General features: G+C 32.0%; 1 protein-coding gene and 1 long non-coding RNA gene across 5 annotated transcripts in view; one reads left to right on the forward strand and one right to left on the reverse strand.

Annotated features, from left to right (window-relative positions):
- Mp (Multiplexin) overlaps positions 1-15,609 on the reverse strand; it is a 169,777-nt gene that overhangs the window by 58,960 nt on the left and 95,208 nt on the right. For all 4 annotated transcript variants that reach the window (XM_067280310.1, XM_067280247.1, XM_067280176.1 and 1 more), the window contains one exon: positions 13,202-13,273. In XM_067280310.1, the coding sequence (XP_067136411.1) occupies positions 13,202-13,273 (72 nt within the window). The remainder of the gene's footprint in view (positions 1-13,201; positions 13,274-15,609) is intronic.
- LOC136983654 (uncharacterized) lies at positions 13,441-14,613 on the forward strand. Its single transcript, XR_010882076.1, has 2 exons — positions 13,441-13,860; positions 14,500-14,613. It is a non-coding gene; the product is annotated as an uncharacterized lncRNA (long non-coding RNA).

Raw genomic sequence — 15,609 nt, forward strand, 5'->3', positions numbered from 1 at the left:
TAATTTTCCTTCTTTCTAAGTTTATAAATTTATATTAATATACGAACAGATTAAATTAAAAAATACGACAAATTATTTTATCTCATATAATGCAGCATTTACTCTTACGTATAATTTTTTCCCTTACATTACGTTAAAAAACGTCTTCTATCCTCTATTTATTACTGAAGAAAACATAAAATTTATAAATATTTAATACACTAAACGGCTTATTAATATCGTAAACACATTAAAAACACCCCTACGTTTTCCATTCAGAAAACAAAGTAACGTTTCAAAAGAAAACAAATTTCAAGTATTATAATTTTGCTTAAATAAGCGATTTAATTTTTAATTAATTAATAATCTAAACGCTTCATTTTTTAAAAAACTTTTTAACGCTTTCAAAAGCATTAAAAAAATGGTTTATTAATTATACTTAAAAAATAATAATACGCCTTTTCTAAATAAGCGATTTATATTACATTAATTAAGTGTAAAGCAGCGGGATCTTTGCAGTTCCGAACGTCTTTAATCGACGTCGAGATTGAAGAGAGAAGAAGAAGTTGGCCCTACAAGTTTTGGCCATGGTTTTTCTTTTGTTTGCTGGAGAAATAAGAAGTGCTTAAGGTTCACAATGAGCTAACCAAGTTTCGATTGCAAACCAATCTCTCAATCATCTGGGATTTCTCTTCGCTTTATCTTAATTCTAACTTAAGGGAGAAGCGAGGAAAATATCGTTTTCCGATTGGTTGTCTGCAAAGAGAGACGAAAGCAATCACACGGCTGACTAAAATTTCCGTTCCAGGCAACCGCATACGGATGTATTCGGCTAGCAAAGAAGATATAGTTACGACCGAGGAAAAAAAATTCCACATGACAAAAGATATCTGCTTATAGGTGACAGAAACGGATATAATAGATGACAAAGTAGTTGCTCTTAACTAATCGGCTTATTTTTTATTCAAACGGCATTCGGTTGGAAGACGTGAAAGCCGAAAAAATAAAAAAATTAAAGTCTATATAATAAAAAATATAAATAAATACCTTCTAATGAAGTGCCGTTTCGATTTGACTGTTGCGTGTGATTTACTGAGGTCGTCGTTCTTCCCTAATACAAAGTCTTTAGTGGAGTATTGTTATAAAGGCCTGACAGAATTGCGCCTATTGTTATATCTTCCACACTCCTCGTAAGTAAACTATTAAATTAAATACAGTAAAAACTTGTGTAAGCCGGACTCGTACGGTACCGATTGCTTTTTGGCCTGGCAGGTGTTTTTTTTTTTTTTTTTAACAGAAAATCGTTGTGTTTCAAGGAATTTTTCCCCTTTAAGCAGGTTTCTGTTTCATTAATTTTCCGCTTTGGACGGGTTTTATTGTACTTTCAAGTAAAAAAAAAAAATTAATTTCGAAAGTATAATCACGATTTATTCGTTAGAAGACAATTAAATCGTGAAAATTTTAGACAGTTCGTAAGAACGCTCCCTTCCTCTATCCAATTATCGACTCGAAGACTGCCCAAATATGTGGTTCCTGGTGACGTTTTCGAGATAAATAATATTCTGTTTTAGATTAGAAGCTACGTGCTATGGGTAAAAGACCTGATATCCGGGAAACCTCGTTGGTTAAGAGGTTTTTACAACGGATCAGTGTTTTAGGTTCCTTAGGTGGATGACCTCCGGGGTTCTCGGCCTCCATCTTTGAATCCATATATTTTAATCATTATGTAAGATAAAATAAAATCGGTCGCGAGTGATGATGACTGGTGTAAATAATACAAGAAGTTTAAAAAAGAATTGTTCGGATGAGCGTGAGTAGAATGAATAAATGTAAATAAGCACCTGGAAAAGAGGGTATAAAGATGGATGGAATGATCGTAATTTTAACTAAAACTGCAATTAGGCGAATAGAATTTTAGTTAAAAAATAAAATTTTACATATATTCTTAATAATTATAATGATTTCTTTAATTATTAGATCAAATTATTGAGCGTTCTTCAAAGTAAGTAAATTATGCCCTTTGTAGTCAGTGAAATGTCGTCGCTTGAATGAAAAATGATAAAGTGTTCCTTTGTTTTTATGATTAAAATAATTGTTTAAAATTTTTAATTTTTTATATTTTTTCCTGTTTTAGTTCCTGTTCCTGTTTGTTTATTTCAATTATTTAGAATTTTTATTCTTTCTCAAATACCCAATAAGAAATTTAACTTATTTAAAACCTCGTTTTTATGTCATTTAGGATAATTCGTACAATTATATACATATAGAATTTACTGTAAAACCTGTGTAAACCGGAATCTCACAGTACCGAATATTTCTTCCGGTTTGGCAGGTTTCCGTTTTAAACAGGTTCTTTTCCAACGTAAAAAATCGCTACGTTTCGAAGAATTTTTTCCCGTTTAGTCAGGTTTCCTTGTTATTCAGGATCCGTTTCGAATAGGTTTTACTGTATATTCACACTTTTTTATTTAAATACAAAGAGGCAAGAAAACTTTAAAAATAAAAGAATATTGAATATAAATAAATACTATAAAGATTAATAATTTAAAAGGAAATAAAGAAGAGAAGAGAAAAATCACTACTCATTCCTCAATTTGAAAATTACTTTCCCTAGTTGTTTGCTTAAAATTCAGTAAGCACCTGACTGTAATGATAATATCAAGGATTTGGCTAAATCGAAGTTTTTCGAATAGCTTTTAAACTGGTCTTGGCCCCTCTCCCTTCCAGATCTTAATCTAATTATTACTTCTTACCTGTGAGTATTCATGAACAGGGAATAAGCAAGCTTACACATCGATTAAATGTAAGCTAACTTGTGAGAATGAGTTATTTACTTACACGTAAATGATAGTGCTATACTAAAGCAATATAATTCATACTTGTCCATTAATGATGCGGATATAAAGCAGTATCCTTAATGAACAAAGGACTGTTTCTTGTTCGAAAGTTTTTTCATCTAATGATACTTTGTACTTCATCAGAAGCAATTACTGTGAAATTTACAACGAAACTCTATTTAATTATTGCCCAGAAATATTTCTTCCTATCTGAATATAACACGAAAAAATATTATACATTAAAAACCTGCCCAAAACGGAACCTGAATAGAAAGGAAGCCTGTCTAAACGGGAAAAATACTTCAAAACGAGCGATTTCCTACGTTAAAAGAAACCTGTTCAAAGCGGAAAAGATATTCGGTACAATGCGATTCCGGTTTACACAGGTTTTACTGTACATATAAATACTTTTTTAATATAAAAATTCTAAACTTTGAATGAAAAATAATATAAATCCGTGTAGAAGAGAGTAAGAATAAGCTGTAGACTATAATTTTTATTTCTCGCTTTAAATCTTTGAAAACTGCAGTAAAACTTGTGTAAACCGGAATCGCACGATGCCGAATATTTTTTCTGTTTTGGCAGAATTTCCATTTTAAACAGGTTCTTTTTTTAACGTAGAAAATCGCCCGATTTCAAAGGATTTTTTCTGTTTAGGTAGGTTTCCTTTTTATTCAAGTTCCGTTTTGAACAGGTTTTACTGTATAAAAATTACGCTAGGTATTTTTCGTTAATTATAGATTAAACGTATTATATGTAATAAGAAAGCGCTAATTCACGAGGAAAATTAGATTTATTATTCTTAAATTAGTACTATTTCTATTTTCCTTTTTAATAATGATGCTTCGTGTATAACCCAGAAATTGTTAATTAAAGGGAATTACAAAGACCTTATTATATATCTTTCTATATTAATTTCACTTCATAATTTATCATCAGCAAGAACGAGAAGACTGAGAAAAGTCTAATTTCATTTAGTGTAGACTTAATAAGAAATTTTCTTTCGGAGTTCTTACTAAAATACATTAAAACTTGTTCAAAACGGTACCTGAATATGAAGGAAACCTGTGTAAACGAAGAAAAATTATTCGAAACGGAGTGATTTTCTACGTTAAAAAAAGAACCTGTTCAAAACGGAAACCTGCCAAACCGAAAGAAATATTCGGTACTGTGCCATTCCGGTTTACACAGGTTTTACTGTAATTAAATTGTGTCATCAACTATATCTGCATGGGTTTAATTAAACCAAAATATACAATTTCGGCTTTTCTCGTGGAAAGGACTATGATTTCCATTAATGTTTTCCTCATCATGATAAATCTATTGGCTCGTTTTTCCTGTTAAGAGACTTTTTTTATAGATAAGGTCAACCTTATAAATTTTTCTCTAATAAAGCGATTAAGTGATATTTATTTTGATAACATCAGGAAAACTTGCTTTCACTTATTTCCTGAAAGGTCGTTACTAAAAATATAGCATTTTGAATTATTAAATTGGCATCAAATATTTTGAAGTAAGAAGGAAAACAAAGGGACACGAAACAAAAATAAAACAAAACTGCTTCTACTATCAAAACTTTTTTATTTCTAAGTACATACTCTGTGCTATATTTAAAACATCTTTATATCAATGTGTTTTATTGATTTGACTAAAAAAAAATTTACATATTAATAATATATTCAGTAAAATCTGTTCAAAACAGAACCTGGATAGGAGGGAAAGACTGCCTAAACAGAAAAAAAAAAATTATTCGGAATGGTGCGATTTTTCTACATTAAAAAACACCTGTTCAAAGCGAAAACCTGCCAAACCGGAAATATACTCGGTACCGTACAGTTCCGGTTTACGTAGGTTTTCCTGTACACAAAACATTTTTTAAATATCCCAAACTTTGGGAAATTTTTAATTAAATCTTATACTCGGAGATGTCGTAAATACAATTTTATTACAGTAAAACTTGCGTAAACCGGATTTGCACGGTACCGAATTTCTTCCGGTTTAGCAGTATTCCGTTTTGAACAGATTTCTTTTAAGGTAGAAAATCGCTCCGTTCGGAAATAACATTTTCCGTTTAGGCCGTTTAGGCCTTTTTAGGCAGGTTTCCATTTTATTCGGGTTACGTTTTGGATAGTTTCATTGTATATATACAGTATAATATATATATAATATAAATATTATATTAATAACATTAAATTTGTGTTCCGTGTAAATTGTATAGGCCTAGTATTTCTAATATAAACGAAATATTTATTATTATTTATGCAATTTTTCATTTGGATTAAGTATAAATATTTTGCACATGAAATACGTAACATAATATTACACTTATAGTCTCATCGTGAAAGACGAAACCGCCCTGTCCAAACTCATTACGAAACAATAACGAAGAGAAATCATTTATAATACTCGATATATACAGTAAAACCTGTTCAAAACGGAAATAAAAAAGAAACCTGCCTAAACAAAGAAATATTCGGTACCGTCCGGTTTACACGGGTTTTATACAGTAATGCTGTTCAAAACGGAATACGAATGCAAAGGAAACCTGCCGAAACTGGAAAAAAAAAAATCATCGGAACGGAGCGATTTTCTGCGTTAAGAAACAGCCTGTCCGAAACGTAAACCTGCCAAACCGGAAAAAAAAATACAGTAAAACCCGCGTAAACGGGAATCGCACCGTACCGAATTCGGTAGGTTTCCCGTTTCGAACAGATTTTACCGTATTCGTATACCGCGCGATTCCGGCTTACACAGGTTTCACTATAATAAATATTTATCAACAGGACGTCAGTTTACGACATTTATTAACGCCATCCTTTACAATAAACACTAAAATTAAAAGGTATTACAGTATATACAATTCCAAACTGTTGAATTATTTATAAGTTGCTAAGTGTAATATTGTTTAAGGAAAAAATAACCCTAGACGAGTTTGGAAGACATTCAAAATTACTAAATACCATATTTTATCTTCACTTCCTGGTCCATCGTAAAATTTAAATACTCTTAATTGCCACTCCGATAAGTAATTCTTTTTCTTTTTTCTATCTCTTGTACTTTAATGAATGCATTAAAAGTTGATTTATTGGAACTATTATTAAATGCGTATGAATTTTTTAAAAAGGGAAGTCAAAGATCTATAATTTAAGTGACAAAGCCGGAAATGAGAACACAGCCAAGGCTATAAGTTGTAATAGTCAACATCATTCAATGTAAGGTTTTCACTGGGTTGATGTATTAGACAAGTCAAGGACTGATACTCCTATTCCTAGCTTTGATTGTTACTTGAAACTTTGAACTGTTCGTATTATTGGTTATTGTTTGTAGTAAATAGCACGGAATAATAAAATTGTGTACGAATTATAAGGTGTTTTTATGTGAATTGTTTTAACGTACGACGTGCAAATATATATATTTATTTATTTATTTTCCTAGACATTTTTGGGAGGTGTAAAATTGCAGTATAATGGAGGCACGTGAAAGATTTTTTTGTAATAATTAAGGTTTTTTTTTCGTAAAAACGGGTATTGTATGAAAATTAAAGTCAATCTTAGTAACAGCAGGGGAGAAGGAATTTTGGCTGAGTGCCTTGAACGTTGAAACGAAAACGATTCTGATACACATCCCATGGTGAACGAATTGATACCACCTACAATGCCAAAAGGGTTAAATTTCAATTAACTTCTAAAGACCTCCGTTGGGAGCCGTCTTGGCGATAAAAATATGACAATTATCGAAAAGTTATGAAAGTTATCGTGTAAAATATATAACGGCGACTAAATTATTTTAAATGATTAACGCGGATGGAAGCGTAACGTTATATTTACGTTAAAAACCTGTCGAAAACGGAATATGCCAAACCAGAAAAAAAATATTCGGTTCCGTTTTAAGCAGGTTTTTACTGTATTTATAAAATTTCAAGTTAAAATTAAGAAAAAGAAATTATATTCCCTATTTTAATACTTTTAAAAAAATGAGACAGCAACTCTTATCGAAGATAACTTTGGAAACGAACAGAGAGATAATTATTAACAAAGTTTATTTATTTATTTAAAATTTTAATCAACCGGAAAGATTTTGCAACAGAATATAAAATCCATCGCCGTATTTACGTTTGGCAACGGAAAAAAATAAAGAAAGATCGTCGAAATCTCCCTTCCATCAAATTTCAACATTCTACGCTTGTAGTAGTTGCGTCAAAGGCAATGTTTAGTGCTGAAGGAAGGTAGTAAAAATGAATTATAAGTATTTTTATAATTTATAATAATGTTTTTATCTAATCTACGAACGGTACGAAGTATCGTAAGTGCAAAATGCCGTTTGTTTGCGTGCGGTCCGAGTCCATCACCCTTACCTTTAGTGAAACACTGGGGGGCGTACTAGCTATCATTGTCGTCCGTGGCATTTCAATCAGGCTCGGAGGCCACGACTAAACCGTAACTCTACGGGGGATTCACCTCCGACCTCTATTTTTCTTACCTTCAAATTTAGGGGTATGGTGGGTCTTGTTTTTCCGTTGACCCGAGGCGGGGAGGTGGCGTATTCGTATAAATTTCCTCCAATCACATTAGAATATACGGCCTCCTCCTTTTTAAAAAGGTGTTACGATATTCAGACAACTTTATTAGCACCTCGACGTTTCCATCATATTTCCGGATTATGTAAAATGACAAGAAGAAAATGGACGAGGAGGAATAAATAAAAAGGTAATTTATGTAACATTGTTTCCGACAAAGGCATTTTTCTAAGTTATGTCTACCCCTTAACTGACTCACTTGTGGGTCTTCTATCCTTATTTAAAGTCGAGTTTATAGTCATTTCACTTTCAGATTTTGAATTAAGGATGCTACTTCCTGTAAGGTTTTAAGTTTCCAATTCGTTTCTACGTATAATTTTAATCTTCTTAAGCATTAAATTTATTAATAAAGTGTACTGGGAGGGGGAGAAATTCGTTGTATATAACGAATTTCTAAAGAAAAAAATAAAATAAAATAAAATAAAACTGGTTCGAGTCGTGTTTGCTTACGGGTTCCTTATAGAAGATAAGGGACAGACATTTTTCTTTAAGATATGAAAGGGGCTTACAGGGAACTGTGTGCCAGGTTGTAAATATAGAGATAATTCTTACTTTTATAGCCTGTGCTTGGGTTCCCGTTTTTGGCCATACTCTCTTCTGCAAAGCCAATTTGACAAAACATGAGCTATTTCTCTAAGCCCTCAGAATTTGAAGCAGCCTCATACAATGGAAAGAAAATAAAGATTGGCGGAAGGTAAAGCCATCGTAACTACTCTATGACAAATTATAATTTTACAAATTAAATTAATTCGTTTCTAAAATCATTACTATTAAATTAAATTAATTTAACGGTAGTAATTGATTTTAATGATCTTATTGGCGTATAAGATTACCCTATCGATCTTGCAAAATGTAATTTAGTCCATTTTTGATCAAATATTTCAGGTAATTTCTAATATTTTCTTAACAAATTTTCAAATATCCTATAGAATAAAATTTTGTAAATTACTAAAATGAAACGTGTATTAAGTCTTAATTGACTTATTTGCTGTGTAAGATAAATACAACACAAATATATTTGCATATAGATATTATAGAAATTACAAATAATTCCTGTATTATATATTATTATAGCCTATATATAGAAATTATAACTAATTCCTATATATATAATATAATATAGGAATGGGAAATTATAGTAAATTATATATTATAGGAGTGGAAATGTTATTATAGGAATTACTTATAAAATACACTAATCAAAGTAATTTTCAACACTTTCTCAGGAAAAATCGATAAACATAAAAAAATATTTAAGGAAGAGAAAGTATATTTATATATTAATAATATATGAAATCTTAACTACATTATATAAATCGTTTCTTAATTTTCTAAATAAAAATCAAAATTGCCCCTTTATCTGGTTCATCTCAACTCAGTTTCTATAAACTAAAATGTTTAAAAAAAACATTTTAAGTAAATTGTAATTTATTGCAGTTCTATATATAAACATATATTAGTTTACAATGAAAAAACTTAAAAAACACACATGCCATCGAAGAAATTCTCTTGATTTCATTGTCATTTATTATAATGTCAATAACCTACAGTCGAGTCGACGGATGACCCAGTAACCTTAACAGTTTTATTCATAACTCTCTGCCAAATTAAAAAGAAAAATAACATATTATTATTTGCCAAATTTCTTTTTCAGAAATGACACGTGCATTCAAACTAATATCAATTCCGAATATCAATTTTCAATTCGCCACCCTATAACTGTATAAATTGGTATTAAACCACAACTTTACTCGAATTACGCTTGTCTGTTAAAACCTCATCACTTACCAGGTGAGATTGCAAATCAGATATTTAAATTAGTGAATATATTTACTCCCGAAATTGGCTAAATGCCTGGGAAGGATGCCATGTCGGATCTTTTGAGAGCGTCATATTAAAATAAATTTAAAAAAAAATTATTCCAGAAGGAAAGGGAGCTTGGTGTAAATAATACGTTATCTGTATCATTATGGTTTAAAACAAAATACATTTTTTACAACGTGATAAATCCTGTAATCATCTTAAAATGGCCTGTAGAGTGTACAAAAAATGGGAGTAGATTATTTTTGAATGAAGCCCTACGTCATTTATATCTTACTAATTTGTTTTATTATAAGAAAATAAAAATATTTTTAAAAATTATTAGCTTATTGTTTGATTGTTTGTGCGTGTTGAGGCGAGTGAAGTTTGCGAAAGTTTGTTAAATTTTGAGAAATTCGAATGAAAATTTCTAAATACAGTAAAACCTGTCCAAAACGGAACCTTAATAAAATGGAAATCTGCCTAAACGGGAAAAATTTTCGGGTATGGTACAAATCCGGTTTACACAGATTTTACTATATAAACATTTTCATACAACCGCTGACACATTAATCTTTTAAATCGCCTTAAAAACCGTAACAATATACTTTCGAAGCCGGTCTTATTTTATAATTGTAATGTTAAAACATCAATTTTTCAAATTAATACGGATTTATGAATATGAGCGAATATTCACTCTTAATTTATCACACATAACATTCTGCCTTCAAAAATTTCGATTTATGTTATTACTTATTCCACTAGAATATAATAGGCAGGTTCTATTATTGCTCATATTTTTAAAGTCCATTCAATGTTTCCTTTCGGGCAACATTAGTTATATTCAGGTGTCAACAGTTCATTGTTCATACAAGTATGATCTATTACAGTTACTAAGCCGATTCATTTATTTCTCCATATTAATTATTAGACAATATTCCGCTTTCGTTTTCACGTCGCAACTAGGAACAATAGAAATTAATTTTTTTTAAATAATAATTATTTGAGGATTAAGGTATTTGCTTTGTCAAAAAATAGAAAGACGTCAACTCATTCTATGCCAGTAGGTCATGTGTGACTTCTTTCTTACCTTTATGAGACTTCACATTAAATTTACATCACAATTTTTACATTCACTTCTGTGCATCTGTCACTTTCAATTAACCGCTTCTTTCCTATCTTTCATCCTTTTTTTAAATACATAACTTTATTTTTTTCATTTTTTTATACACTCTTTACGCCTTATTAATTTCCAAGCATCTCTCCAAATAACTTTCTTAATATTTAAAAAATCAGGAAAAAAAACAAAAATACACTTGACATTAAAGAAGCAGATTTGTTTATTGAAATTTATACGTGATTAATCAATCAAAAAATGAAATTTAGTGGATAAACTTAATACACTTTTAGTATTAGAAATTGGATAATGATATGCACCGAACTTTTTTTCAAGTCAAATTATGAGGGAAATGTAGTTAAAGTCAATAAAAATCGTTAGTTTTTGCCTCATTTTACACATCGTTCTACATGGAATTGCTTAAATATTTCTTTCAAATAAACGAGAAAAGCTTCGTCTAATGTCAATAATTATTAAATATATATATAGGCCTATATACAGTAAAACCTGCGTAAAACGGAATCGCCCAGCACCGAATATTTTTCCTGTTTGGCAGGTTTCCGTTTTTAACGGATAATTTTTTAACATAGATAATCGCTCCGTTCCGAAGAACGTTTCCCGTTTAGGCAGGTTTCAGTTTTATTCGGGTTCCGTCTTGGACAGGTTTCGCTGTTGAAGAAATTATACCTTACCACTCCGAAAAACTTCTATAACACTAGACTTTTTCCGATAATTTTTAATTTATTGCACACTTGTAGAGAGCTTAATTGCAACATAGTAGAGACGAGTTTACTGAAAATCATGGAAGGGTGACATGAAATAAGAATGAATATTAAATAACCTGACAGCCGTACAGACCATTAATCTATAATCCATGCTGTATAATAAAGCAAAGAATATATTTTGAGAAATTCGACAAGTCATTTCGAGAAAAATATTCTAAAGATCACGATAATCATTCAATGGATTCGTGATCGGCATAAAGGCGAGTAAAACGATTTTAGATCGTAAAAATAATAATAATAATAATAATAATAATTCAAGTTTCGAGGTCGACGACCTCCCCCTTACGAATTTATATCGGAGTTTTATGCAGTGTGATACATAAATAAAAAAATACCTTTATTCGTCAAAGAGCATATTAAAATTGTATGTATCACGGCTGTTCGATAGTTTAAAATATCGAGATTATAAAATCTTTATAAGAAAAACGCACAGAAATTCAAAGATATTCGGTTAAAAAAACGATTATTCTTGGTAAATTTCTTAAAATTATAACTTAAAAGCTAAATTTTTTTAAAATTTTAACATAAAAAAAGGAGATTTGTATCGATTAATTCGGAAAATTTGCCATTCATCTTTAATCAGTTCGGAAGGAATGGAGTTTCTTGGCGTAGATTCTCTATAATTTAATGTTTCTTTCACGTCTGTTGTAATGTCTAAATTATACGTCAGGGCATTTTTATTATTGTTGCATTTCGAAATTTCTATTTAAAAAAAAAAAATCTGATTAATTGTAGAAAAAGTGCGAAAAATGAATGGAAGTTGATAATTAACGTCTTATTAGTTTGACCGCAATTGGATAAGTGGATAAGAGGAGAAAGATAATAATGGGTTATTAACAGACATTTCTCCCTAGCTAATTGTCTATGACAAGTAAAACAATATTATTCACATGCGAAAATAGGCCCTACATATTTTAATATCGAATAGAATAATCGCTATCTCGTAAATCGTCTTCCGATTTGTGTTAAGAAGAAAAACAACTTTTTCTCTCGGCACAGACAAGAAACTATGGAGTGTAAAGTTACAATCCTTTAATTAGATTCTGATCCTGACCTCGTAACTTCAACGGGCAATGTCACGTGACAGGGGAGCATCGAATAGCGAGAGCTGGCACATTGCACTTACAACTGTTCATCCGAATGGAAAACACACACACAAACACACTAAGAGCTCATTTAACGGTAATTTAATTAGCTTTCTCTCCGTTCTAGTTTTTACGTATGTAAGTAAATATCAAAGTATTAGACGATTCGAACTAGGCCCGTATCGTTGTGTTAAAAATCCTAGACCTAGGCTAACTTACTAATGTAGGGAATACGAACTTTGAAGAACCGCCAAAATTCTTTCTTTTAATACAATTAGCAGTGTAAATTCTATCTCAACATGTAAACACCCAAAAGCAGACATTGGTCATAATACTCTCCGGGCTTCAGGGTGTGTCTCGCTAACTTTAAATCAGAAACAGTCTATCTCGGGTTACTCCCACTATAGTGATGTCCTGACATGGAAATAACACGAAATAAATCTGATATTATCGAAATAATTAATGCTTTGTCGAAAACTCGAAACTTATCTTCAATACTTTGGACACTCTTTTAAAAGTTTCCTGATCTTTTCAAGGCGGGGAAAGATTAACGAAGTTACTACTCTCCGTTATTGTCATCTGCAAGTTTGACGCTGTTACTCCTCGCTGACACACATGTCCCAAATCATCCAGTCTGCCCACAATGTACTCTTCTAAGAATCACATCTGCATTTTTCATTTATAAATGCGTCTAGCAATGATATACGCTCATTCTGACAAAGCCAAGTAAGTAAACGGCTGTTTAAATTCTTGTAAAACACTTAAATTCGAATTTAAAATCATCATTTTCCGTGCCTCAATAAATGGTTCTGATCTTATCTGTTACTCTTAAGCTATAATTTTAAGTTATAAAAAATATAAAGATGCATATAAATATTTACTCGTCTGCGTAGGGAAATAAATTTGTTCTTTGATCGTTCATTTATAAATCAGTTCTAAGAATTAAACGGTGAATTCGATGACAGATGCGTGTTTAATTTACTTGCTACAACAGGGGGGAAGAAAATAAAAAAATTGCCTACCTGAAAGTTTTCACTGCAGTACACCTCGGCGACGGCTGGGTTACTGTAGATCTTCAGTTCTTGAAGTGCACCCTTAAAAGCCAAAAGAAAAAGAAGACTGTAAACATACTTGGTGACGGGACGGTAAGTTAAGCCCACGACCGGCAGGCCGGCCGAAGGACAGTGGAGACTGCCTGCTCTATCTGGCTGAAGCATGGCCAATACTGACTTCAGATCAAGGCAACAACCGTGCACGGGATGGAGGGAAGGAAATACCGGTCACGTGACACCGGTACCACGTGGCACGAGCCAACAACCGTCGGTAGGTGGTCGACAATCGCTTAGTCGACTGTCGTAAGAAAACAGGTTTGTCGCCGGCGAGAACGAGAAACACCGCTGTGGATCCGACGCTTTCGCAAAGAAAATGACCGAACATGCCGATAAAACACTTATTTTAGAAACGGGTCGAGCCACGCTACTTACGACCACGGCGACTTTTTATCGTCGCAGATGCGATTCTGCTTACAAACCGATATCCGACTGTAAGGGCCGTGTCCAAAAATAGACACCGCCAGTCCGACTTTTGTATAAAAGAGGCTCCGAGTTTTTATCCACAATTTATTTATTTCTACACAGGGCGAAGTTTCGGCTGTAATTTTTACTAAGTAAACTATTTCCAGGTGAGAGCGTAATTCATTTTTCCCGATAAACAAAAGATAACACACGTGTATGTGTGTGCGCGCGCGCGCGCGAGCTCGTATGTGTGTATTTTCGTAACAATAACCATATTTAACGAGAAAATTCGATTATATAGTAATTGTTATAGAGAATTTAATCACATTTCGAAGGACTAAACGAGATAAAAATCTCCATCCTTCTCATATAAAGGCAGTCTCCACACAAAATTATATTATAAAAGTAATTTTGGTATAAAGCACGATACGATTATTTAACCATCAACAATATAAGTAGTTGATCAAGTATCTCTACAAAGAACTTTCTGTTTATAATTTATGATTAGATAAATTAGATAACAAGCGCAGTTTTAACGATACGACAATCTGAATTCATTATTTTTTTAAAAAATAATTCTCTCGCCCAATTATTCTTTAGTAAAAATCGATAAATAAATTTGAATCACCAATTAATTAACTAAAAGATTTTTATATTCATTCGCTTAAACTTAAATCCCGTCCGTCCGAATCCATACATAATTCATTAGGGTTATAATTAAGGAAATCTTCAAAATTTCAATGCGTGGCCTAATATAAAACATATGTTAGGCGGGATGATGTAGGCCCACTATTTTTATTTTTTAGATTAGTTACCACTACCGATAGTCGAACGAATTATAGGTCAACATTACTTATCTCTCTTCCAGTGTCCTTGGGGAACGTAAACGTGACGTAAAGTTTTTACAGCATATGGAGAGGCGAGTATGTCACGTTTCTTGATAATAAATCCCGTAATGAAAAAGGAATACGCGTGGTTTGGGCTAAAATTCCGATATGTATCTCCTAAGCTTAAAATAGGCGGTTTAAGGAAGAACCGTTTGTTTCCGGTTTGAAGAATTTGTATCTATAGAATTTAATTAATTATACCTGCAGGAGTTTTTAATGGTAAGCTTAGATTAGATCAAACAGGGGGACGGAAACGATATTTAGCTTTCGAACTATGTTATTTAGATGTAAACTGATAGGGTGGTTTTATGTTCAAATTATGTGATAGCATCTTTAAATATCGAAGAAATTTAATGGTATATATATATAATGCGATATAAAGAGTGAAGAAGAGTATGGACTTTTACTATTATAAACGACAGCGCCCTGTAATATTTGCATTCACGTAAAAAAAAGTCAAAAAAATTTTTTTGGAAACGGGTTTATACGTAATTACTGACTATTAAATTTTATTTCAAAAGGAGGAAAATGGCATTAAAAATTGGATCATGCTGGAATCCAAGCGAAGAGAACTACATCCTGATCTTCAGCGATTTCTCACGTTCACACGTGATTAGAAGAGAGGGGTCGTGGGAGGGCAGACAATCATCTACTGTCAACGAAAGTTAGCTGGGTTCTCGTTAACGAGGAAATCAGGGCCCTCGGTTTCGAGACGAGACCTGACAAGCAAATTCGTTCATCAGCAAATATGAGAACTAACTATAGGTGAGAATACCAATTTTCCTGCTGCTTCTATAAAAACACAAGAGTGGTAGTACTTAATCTTCTTAAAACTACAAATTTTCCCTTGCAAAAAATACTATTTTTAGTGAGCTTTCAACATACATTGACCTACCGCATAGATCCCTAACGGCTAAGGGGAGTTGCGTGTCTCCAATATGTAATTTTGCTTTCTAATTTCCAATTTTAGTGTTCAACCCAAACTAGATACTGCCCGAACTTGGATTATTAATAATGGATCTCCGACGA

This window comes from Centruroides vittatus, unplaced genomic scaffold, assembly GCF_030686945.1.
Source record: "Centruroides vittatus isolate TY-2023 unplaced genomic scaffold, ASM3068694v2 contig_1012, whole genome shotgun sequence".
NCBI lineage: Eukaryota > Metazoa > Arthropoda > Arachnida > Scorpiones > Buthidae > Centruroides > Centruroides vittatus.